This window comes from Gracilinanus agilis, chromosome 4, assembly GCF_016433145.1.
Source record: "Gracilinanus agilis isolate LMUSP501 chromosome 4, AgileGrace, whole genome shotgun sequence".
NCBI lineage: Eukaryota > Metazoa > Chordata > Mammalia > Didelphimorphia > Didelphidae > Gracilinanus > Gracilinanus agilis.
In genome coordinates, this window is record NC_058133.1 from 191,758,895 (window position 1) to 191,769,814 (window position 10,920).

General features: G+C 38.3%; 1 protein-coding gene across 2 annotated transcripts; it reads left to right on the forward strand.

Annotated features, from left to right (window-relative positions):
• Positions 1-1,944: 1,944 nt before the first annotated feature.
• On the forward strand, positions 1,945-7,879 carry KRT10 (keratin 10). Of its 2 annotated transcripts, XM_044676718.1 has the most exons (8): positions 1,945-2,538; positions 3,583-3,665; positions 4,273-4,429; positions 4,522-4,683; positions 4,910-5,035; positions 5,468-5,682; positions 6,372-6,676; positions 7,773-7,879. In XM_044676718.1, exons 1-8 carry the CDS (start codon positions 1,945-1,947, stop codon positions 7,877-7,879), a joined length of 1,749 nt encoding a protein of 582 aa, XP_044532653.1. The 2 variants fall into 2 exon arrangements, with proteins under 2 accessions (XP_044532653.1, XP_044532654.1); XM_044676719.1 differs by lacking the exon at positions 6,372-6,676 and having other exon boundaries at positions 7,741-7,879.
• The last annotated feature ends 3,041 nt before the right edge of the window (positions 7,880-10,920 follow it).

Below are 10,920 nucleotides of genomic sequence, written 5' to 3' on the forward strand. Positions count from 1 at the left end.
TCATGAAATGTAATGAGTACCTATAAATTTAATTTGAAAAATTAATTAGCAATGGGATAGAGATGCCAAATATCCAAATTCACTTTTCAAGGTCTTTCTAAGATCTTCCTCATTAGGATTTTTTTTTCAGATTTGGAACAAAATTTCTCCAGAATGGGGATTTTTGGACAGGCAGACTAAGCACAGTGTTCTCATATGATATGCAAAGATTGCTATCAGAGATAGCACAGCAAACAGGTTGGAAGCAGCTTCAGAAAAGATATAGGATCAGATCCCACCTTTAAATTCTAAGACTAGCTTCGTGGCCATAGGCAAGTCATATAACTTCTCAGCCAAAATATATGCAACTGTAAAATGCTGATAAAAACAGGTCCAGTACCTACCTCACAGAAGTTATAGCAAGGTTCAAATGAAACAATATATGTAAAGTACTCCCCAATACTTTAATGTTCCATAAATGCCATCATTGTGATTCTATATATGTATAGATTAGTGTAGAAGAAAAAGTACAAGACTGAAAGTCCAAAGATTGGTTAAATCCAAGATTCACTATTTATGGGCTATATGACTTTTGGCTGCTAGATTGCATGGTGGCCAGACCTTGGAATCAGGAAAACCTGGGTTCAAATCTAGACTAGGATACTTAACTACTTTAGGCATTTAACCTCTTTCTGCTTCAAAGGTCACAAGAGGTCTTTCCCAATTCCTTTGATTTCTAATGCCATTTTCCTCTGTTAATTGACTCTAATTTATCCGATATATATCTTGTTTAGACATAGCGTTTTCTCCTCCATTAGGTTGGAACTGCTTGAGAACAGGGACTGTTATTTGCTTTTCTTTGTATTGTCTTACTTAGTATTCCCAATGTCTGCCATGGTTCCTTGTATCTATAATATGCTTAATAAAGTTTCATTGAATGGAAAATGAATGTAAACAGAGAATTAAAGAATCACAACATTTCGGAACCTCAGCATTGGAAGGGAAAGAAAGACTTCAGAAGTCATATAGCCAACCTGGTTACCCAAAGTCATACTATACTCCTAGGTTTTACTACTGTGAGATGAATAAAATCCAGTATCTCAGTTATGATGGATGAGTTAAAAGCTGGGGGAAAAATCTGGTATGACTTCATATCCTAGGTATATTTTGGGGAAAAAACTCTAAATGACATGAATCTATTTTTTTTATTTGAAAGGCTCCTCTCCAAAAGAGATTAATCCCCATCACTTTTAGACAAAATGTGAATAAGTTTTCACTCTCTGGGGAAAAAAAGATTTTCTAAAGAAAAATATACAGTAATTTCTTGATTTAAGTATTAATGACTTATTAATTCCTTGTATGTGGTAGCTCTGGACCTCTGTGTATTATTCATGTAAGTGACTTGTTAAGCTCTTTAGCGTCATGAAGGATCCTTGGCATAGGTGCTAGGGTTTATAATGCTCACTCACATTATTAATTGTTCCAATAAATAACCATTTTCATGTCTTTTTTCAGCCTATCACTTTCTACCATGCTTTTTGCTTTTTATGGAAAGGAATAATGTGTGTGTCTATGTGTGCATATGTGTGTGTGAGAAAAACAGATTGACAAGTTTTCTACAAGATATATCACTTGCATTCTCTTTTTTGCTGAGAATATAGTTTTTTTACTAGTTGCTCAATGTTCGGCAAAAGATGAAAAAGAATAATGAAAGAGAGTCTTTACTGTGCTCCACCCATTTTCCATTTCATCATAATAAATGTCCTATTTGTTTTAAGGGCAAAACACACACCAGGATGTATCAGATTGGTTATTAGTAATGATAATGCTAAATTGGCAAAAAGCAGCCAGCCCAGTAAGAAGAATCTCTAGCAGATGGGACACACCCTAAAACTCAGTATATAAGGGCTTGCCACCGCCTCTGGATAGCAAGCTTTGCTTGAGCTGAACCTCTACTGCATCACTATGTCCCAGAGATATGGATCCAGCAAGAATTTCTCTTCCTCCCGCAGTGGAGGAGGAGGGAGTTCATCCATCAGAATCTCCAGCAGTAGAGGCTCTAGCTATGGGGGTGGTTCTGTGGGTGGAAGATTTATTTCAAGTGGGGGCTCTAGCTATGGCAGTTGCTCAAGAGGGGGCTATGGAGGTGGCTCACTAGGAGGCTTTGGAGGAGGCTTTGGTGGTGGCAGCTGTGGTGGAGGCAGTTTTGGTGGTGGTTATGGTGGTGGCAGCTATGGTGGTGGGAGCTATGGTGGAGGAAGCTTTGGTGGGGGAAACTTTGGGGGAGGAAGCTTTGGGGGAGGAAGCTTTGGGGGATTCCTTGGTGGAAGCTTTGGTGGAGGTGATGGGGGCCTCCTCTCAGGGAATGAGAAGGTCACCATGCAGAACCTGAATGACCGCCTGGCATCCTACCTGGACAAAGTAAAAGCTCTAGAGGAATCTAACTATGAGCTAGAGCAAAAAATCAAGGAATGGTATGAGAAAAATGGCAACTCAAGACAGAGAGAACCTCGTGACTACAGTCATTATTATGATACCATTGCAGATCTTAAAAATCAGGTAAAAGACATTGTTAATACTGCTTCTGAACTACTCCTGTGCTTATTTCCGCAAGTCTTTTAGATAAGAGTAATAGATGTCTCAGAATCAGAAGACCTAGGTTCAAGTTTCCTCTAAAGCATAGTAACTCTATGGCCCAAGATGAGTCACTTAACCTTTCCCAATGCCCCTAGTCAACTCTCTAAGGCTCTAAGTTTCATACCAGGTGATGATTTGCTTTATTGTAAGGATTTCTCATTGCCAGTTACTTTAAGCAATGAAATCAGAGATCCAGCACCCCACCAAAAAAAAAAAAACTGAGATAGAGAAATCTTAATTCAAGAAACATGGGCCTTGTAATTGCTTTTTATTAGTAGTACTAGGAATAATTTGACATGGTCTAAAATTAGAAAAGTTGAGGGAAAAAGATCTTTACCCAACATGCAATGGTAAACGACTAGTGGAATTAAGGATATCAGAGTACTGGAAGCTTCCAGAAGAAAGGAAGTATAACCAAAGAAATAAAAGAGAGAAGCTACAAATGGTAAAATTGAAGAATTATAGGAATGAAGAAAAAAATCTCTGCTAGTTCTATAAGAATGAATATGGCATTTTCAAACTCATAGAAACTTGCTCACTCTTATATTTTCCAGAAATGTGAATTCTCCCAACAAGCAAAGGGGATGCAATTCATGTCTTCCAAGAATATCTCAAATTCAGATAAATTCTAAGTGTAGCTACTTAGAAATATTTATAGGAAGGAGCAAATCAGACAGAAGTACCCTATAGTCAGAGAAATAACATGGTTTGATAAAATATGGGAATTCTATGGCTTACTAAAAATAAATAAATAAATGCCTGATCAGAAAAGATATGACTTGAGAAATCCTGGAAAAGTTAACTTTAGCAAATTGGTGAGTGCATGAGATCTCATTCTTAAATAACAAAAATGTCCCCACAGAACTCTGTGAGGTGGTAATGGGTAAAAGTCAGCTCTTCAGAAGCATTGTATTTTTCAAAAATCCATATATATGACCTCTTTCTAAATTATTTATCCTCTACCAGATCCTGAATCTAACTACTGACAATGCCAATGTGCTACTGCAAATTGACAATGCCAGGCTGGCTGCTGATGACTTCAGACTGAAGTAAGTAAAGGGAATAAAGAGCATGTGCTTCTGAAATTGCCAGACATGAAGCTGATGTGGGTAGTTGCTTAACAAAATCAACAAGTTTCAAATGTGCCCCAACTGCACATCCTTCCAGCAAAAAAATTCATTCAAAACTGAACATTTTTTGGATCATCAGAGAAATTTTCAGAGGCAATATTATCTTCTAATATATTTTTGCTTTTTATTCTAATTTATTTAATATCAGAAAGACTTTGTAATTAACTCTTGAGTCATTTTGAACTTCCCTGCTTCTATTCAGCTGTTACCATAATTTTGCATGAAGTAGAATAAACATATGGAATTAAAATTATATAAATGATAATTATATCAAACCAGGAAAGTATTCTATCAGTAATAGAGTTGACGGTCTTTAACTATAGATACAATTTTATTAGCTATAGAGTTGGTCCTTCTTTTAGCCTACCACAATTTCAGAACTCTACTCTGTTTACAACAGGCACTTAATTGGTGTGTATTTTACAGCCTGAACTGTTATGGTGGTATTATATTATATTGTGTTACTTTATTAAATATTCATTTAAATTGATTGAGTTATATTCATGGTTATACCATGTCTCTTCAGGTATGAAAATGAGGTGGTCCTGCGTCAAAGTGTAGAAGCTGACACTAATGGCCTACGCAGAGTCCTGGATGAACTGACCTTGACCAAGACTGACCTAGAGATGCAGCTTGAAGGCCTGAGTGAGGAGATGGCCTTCCTCAAGAAGAACCATGAGGAGGTGAGACAAAATTCTATTCCATCCTATCCAAACCAACCCCTAAATTCTCACTATATCCATGAAAACACATTATGACTCTCCTTTCCCTATAGGAAATGAAAGACCTTCAGAATGTGTCCACTGGTGATGTAAATGTAGAAATGAATGCTGCCCCAGGAGTGGATCTGACTGAGAATCTGAACCGAATGAGAAACGAATATGAGCAACTGGCTGAAAAAAATCGCAGAGATGCTGAAGCCTGGTTCAATGAAAAGGTGAAACATAAGTTTTCATACCTAAAAGTCATTAACTTCACCATAAAGGGAAGAACATGAAGGTAATCATTCTCTTCTTGTAATTCTTCTCTTCTCTCTCTCTCTCTCTTTCTCTCTCTCTCTCTCTCTCTCTCTCTCTCTCTCTCTCTCTCTCGCTCTCTCTCTATCTCCCTCTTCCTCTCTCTCTCTCTCTCTCTCTCTCTCTCCTTTACTTTAATGCTCCTAGAGCAAGGAGCTGACCACAGAGATTGATAGCAACGTTGAACAAATGTCCAGTCACAAATCCGAAATCACCGAACTGAGACGTAATGTTCAAGCTTTGGAGATTGAACTGCAGTCACAACTGGCCCTGGTAAGTTGATAATGATCCCTGAATATGAACATTGTTTTTCAAAAAAAAAATGCTAATGATTTTCTCATATAAGTGCACTTTCCAATAATGTACAAAGTTTTCCCATTCATTTTTAAGTTTTTCTATTCAACTTTGTGATCTTAAAATGCTCAAGAAAGTAGGGAATATCATCATTAAACCATCTTAAGAGAAAGAAGTAGGTAGGACTAAGATTTTGAAATACAACCAAGAACCCACTTCAGGGCCAAAAGTATAAGCAGTATTGGCCTGAAATTACTGAAAATCTAAAGTGAAGTCAGGTCCCATATTTCTAAATGGAATCAACTTCCGGATTCCTCCATTATTTTTTCTGTTTACACAAAGAGATTATTTTTGTATCTCATTTAATCAATGATATTGTCAGTCCACACCATGCTCCTTTCTCTTTCTCAGAAACAATCCCTGGAAGCTTCCTTGGCAGAGACAGAAGGTCGTTACTGCTCACAGCTGTCACAAATCCAGGTCCAAATCACTGCCCTGGAAGAGCAATTACAGCAGATCAGGGCTGAAACAGAATGCCAGAATTCAGAATACCAGATGCTCCTTGACATTAAGATCCGCCTGGAGAATGAAATTCAGACCTACCGCAGCCTGCTAGAGGAAGGAGGGTGAGTGAAAGCAAGGCCACTGTTGGAAATTCTCTGTCTAACAATTTTCTAGCTAGGAGAGCTTCTCAGATTTTGAGAAGCAGAAAGTTGTTAGAAGAGGAAAACAAAACTTTGAAATGTCAGGTTCATCCTGCCTGGTTTTGGCCAGGGTATGATCTTTATAAGCAAGAAGATACCCTTATCAATTGTTTTAAATTCTCTCTGTGTTTCTGATTCTTTCTATCTCTGTGTCTCTGTCTCTCTATGTCTCTCTTTATTTCTCTGTGTATGTCTCTGAGTGTCTATTTCTAATCCTCCCCTCCTTAACATGACAAAAAGTATAGGGACTACTCATGAGCTAAATGCCAATACTGATTAGCATGAGGGCTTTGTTGTTTTTCCCATCTGGAATGATTTCCCCTTCATGAGGTTGCTCTGTTCCCAAAGGCTCGCCATATGAGAGCCACATTTAGTGATTACATCCAATCAGCTTTAACTCTAACAAAATTCTGAATGCCCAGACTCATGATCCACAGCCTTAGTCTTCCCAAACAGAAGGGACTGTGGGCATGCACCATCATAGTTAGCCATCTGCCTTTTTCTCAAACTATTTAGCTTCTTTAAGGGTCTAATAAAATCTGGAGAGAAGAGTATACATTTTGAAATGTTTATGGATAACTAATCATGAAAATCTGTCCTTCTTTTTATAGTTCTTCTGGTGGCTCATATGGAGGTGGTAGCCGTGGAGGAAGCTCTGGTGGTGGATATGGAGGAAGTTCTGGTGGCGGATATGGAGGGAGCTCTGGTGGTGGAGGATATGGTGGAAGCTCTGGTGGTGGCCAAGGAGGTGGTAGCTCCAGGGGCGGATATGAAGGAAGCTCTGGAGGCAGTGGAGAATTCAAAAGTTCCGGCTCTAGAGGAGGTTCAAGTGGAAGACAAGGAGGAAGCACTGGATCTGGTGGAGAATCGCCATCTAAAAGCAGCTCTGGAACAAGGTCAGCAGAAACCACCTGGGGTAATCAGAATCAGAATTCATTTCTTGTGGGGTTTGCTTATAAGGTTTTCTTTTTCCTTTCATTCTTCTTAAACACAGAAACATAGAATAATTTAAGAGAGTTTCCATTTTCAAAAGAAATTGTTATGACTATAATTCTGAAGCTAAAAACATAGGCTCTAGATATCATTTGTTCAGTTGGGTTATCTTTCATTAAGACACTTAAATTTAAGTTACCTCTCCCTAGACAGTAGGGGGCGGGGAGAGAGAGAGAGAGAGAGAGAGAGAGAGAGAGAGAGAGAGAGAGAGAGAGAGAGAGAGAGAGAGAGAGAGAGAGAGAGAGAGAGAGAGAGAGAGAGAGAATATCTCTGAAAAGGAAGACAAAACTTTGTTTCACAAAAAAAAAGACTTTTTGTTAGATACAAAAATATGTTGTGAAGTTTTAAAGAAAACTTTGAAAACAAGCTAGAACCCATTAAAGTTCTCTGACGCCTCATTGTGATATAGATGTGATCCTGCATTCTCCAAGAACATATCAGTCCAGTGCAAGCTCTGGAAGGTCCTAGAGCCAAAACTTTTAAGTATGAGCCAAAAGACTGATTATGAGTCTGTTGTTTAGGAAACATCCTAGCTAACTTGGAAAAGTTCTTCACTTAGCTAAAGAATAAGGAATATTTTAGTCAGGGCAACTCTGGAAGGCCATATAGTGAATCATAAAGGGGTCAAGACCTATGTTGATGAAGAGAATATCCCCAACAACAAATTCAAAGATCCTAGGAGTATGGATATGGCAGAGAATAATTCAAAACTGAAATGTCGAGTAACACATAGGAAGACCATTGTTGGCCTCTTCTTCATGTTTTCCTTTAGACTAGAAATTTGGTTTGTCTCACCACTAAAGGAAATTGGTTGACATAAATGCTTTTGAACACCAAACTGTAGTTTCTCTGATTATAGGAGGGTATTTCAAGTAATGATGTCACTCATTGCTACTTGTTATTTTTCCTCCCTCCAATTCAGCTTTGGGGGGGCCTCTTAAACTCCCTCAACTTCATTAAAGAGGATAGATGTTCATTAGATAGTAGAAATACTGATATTGTTCATATTTCACCTACAGATTCTAATAGAACCCCTGTGATCAAGACCATCATTGAGGAGGTTGCCCCTGATGGCAGAGTCCTTTCATCCAGAGTGGAATCAGAGATGGAGAAGCACTACTATTAACTGTCATTGACATAAAAGAGTTTCTTTCCATAAAACACAACATAGTGATGCTGGGCAAAGAAAATCTCCATCATTCTTAATTGTCATGGACACCATCTCTCTCTTTAAATATAAGGTGTCTAAAAGGTTTCTCATGGTTTCTTTATTATTCCTTTTCACTTTACCAGAGACTATTCTTTAAAAAAACTCCTAAAGAGACTTTTGGTTCCTATTTACTGACATATTTCAATAAACTTTCTTACTGATGCAAACAATATAATGATGTCCACTTGATCTTTTTTTTTGGAATGGGGCTCTAATATCCTTAACAGAAGAGATTATAGGATCATAGAAGTTAAAGAAAGATCTTAGAGAAAACATCCAGTCCAACCTATTCATTTTGCAGGAAAGGAAACTGAGGCTCAGAGAGAGCAAATGGCTTCCTCAAAAATCACAAAAGTAATAAGTAGCAAAATCATCCGAATCCAAATTGAGGTCTTTTTAAAAAAACAACCATAATATTTTGATAGTTAACTGATAGTAAGCCTCTATATTTGAAAGGTGATTTGTCCAAAAATAGTTACAGATATATCTTGTCTTGTCCTATATTGGACCTGTATCCTATAATTATATAAAACAATGCCCACGCATTGCTAATTTTAAAAGTAGTTTCCTCCTTAAAGGTATATAATGTATACTTTCTTTCTAATTATCTGGGATCCAATTGTTTCTGGAAATCCATGATAATCAATGGGCAGAAATTTGGTCAACTGAAATAATTGGACATTACAATATATCACAATGATCTGAGTCCCTCATACCTGCCTTTTCCTGCCTTACATGTAGCAGAAATATGTACACCTCCTCATATAGGCAACATGGAGGGTGATGTCTCCAGTAGAGAAAAGGCTAAGAAAGTAGGTAAATAAGATTATTCTTTGGTTGATTTGGAAACTATACAGCAACTTAGGAAAGAATATAGAGTAATTCCTAAGTATAACTCTGTCCTTCAGCATTCCAGTGAAGTCACATGTAGAAGTTTGAAATTTAATAACCCTTCTAGCCAATGATCACTAGGAGGAAGAGATCATTGAGATGAGTGAATAAGCAAATGAGGGTAGATCATCTAAATAAGCCCCTCTTTAATGTTTTAGAAAAGAAATCTTATATAGGATATTGTTTTTAGTGGTACTTCAAGAAATACAGAAATTCCTTGTCTAAATAAGGATGTGCCTCATTTAAATCATGGCACTGATTATCTCAATATCTTTATTCCCCACCTTTAAGACCCAAATAGGAATATGAGAAATGTAACTTGCTTATCACCATAAATAAGGGTGGAGTATTGAAATAAACCAGCTCTCAAAAAAGGAAGAAATGTCTAACAAGATAGGCTGTATTTCCTACCTGGGAGGTAGGAAACTTTAAGGTCAAAGTCATGAGTCAAATAGGAGCGACTTCTAGGTTGATTCTCTGACCTTTCTGAAAAAGAACAACTGCAATATAGATAAAATGAGCAATATAAGATCCAAGCAGAAATAACACAAAAGCACATAGTTAAGCTATAGCTGTCCATCAAAAACCAAGTCCAGAGGTTCAATCAGATTGATCCATTAAAAAGAAAATCCCAGTGGTCAAAGATCTTGGGCTGATCAGCCCAGGCCAGAATTATCCAAGGTGAGTAGGCAAGCCAACTACATGGCAGCCACCATGCCTTGTGGCTAAGTGACCTTGCCAGACCATTTTGGCATAGCATTTCCAGTGAGGAGCCAGCCCAGCAGTAGATAAACCTATCCATTATTGACTCCAAGCCTTGGGTTGAGTAAACCCACCTAAGCAGCAGAGCAACTCACCCATCTCCAGTGTCTTGCCTCATAATGAACTTTATGAAGACTTTCCAAGGAAAGAAAAGACATGTAAATCTATAGTTCTAAAGTTTGGTGTTGGCTGAGGCATTTGTGTTTCCTACACATGCACCTCAATACTATTGTACTACAAGTCTCTGACCACCTGTGGTGCTTTGTAACATTTTCTTCTATGTTATTTGAGTAAATGTCTTCTCTGGGAAGCATCTACTGGTTGAGGGACAATGGAAAGCTCTCAGTAATAGGGGCTCATAAGCTTCAGCGTTGTATGGGGTTTCCCAAAGGATCATCCCTGAAAACCAAGATAGCCATCACTCCTCTAAGCATCCCACCAACCAATGCCAGTGTAAGTTGGAAGTGATCCCTGAGGGCATGGTGCTACTATAGAAAGGAAATGACAGTATCCCTTCTGTGGGTTAATGGAAGGTCACCAAGACTCATCTCGTTCAAGCTCTGGGCCAGTTTTCCATTGTCCAATAGTAAGTGTTGTAATAAGTATAAAGTTAGGTAATCTGGCCCCACTAAGTAGCTGCACCTTGCTTGGACATCATAGTCTAGGGTATGAGGATATTGCCATCTTCCCAGAGAGTCATTCCCAACAACTAAAGACAGGGGAAGTCTCAAAACTTCATTCTCAGGCAAAAGCCTTCTTAGCCTAGCAATCTGACCAAGTCAAGCTAGTTCACCAGGTTCCTTCCCTTTCCCACAAGCAGATACTCATCAGAAGACGCCCTGTGGAAGGGGGGGCCCATTCTTCCATGAACAAATACCCAACACATGCCTCTCTGAAACCAGTTTTGAATAGGTATATCTCAAAGAAGTAACACAAACTCACTCAGCAGTGGAGTTGTACTATTAGCTGGGGAATTCCTGTGAAATATATGCATTCCTAAGAGACTAAGATGCTGATTATGCTCTGGAACCAACAGAAACACCTAAAGTGAGTGATGGCTGGTGACATCAGCTATTCCACAAAGGTTTTGAAAATGGACCAGATAATGAATGTCTCTTAGATCGAGCCAGCTTAAGAGTCATGGTAAGAAACAGGTTATAGAAAGAGGGAGTATAGAAGAGAGACTAAATCTGGACAAGAAGAGCAGTATTGTTGTTACACAAACTCTGTGTGATTTGGGTCTCTACCATCCCCACCAAACTCCACCCCTCATAGTTTCTAAATTATTGCAAAGCACAGTGTAA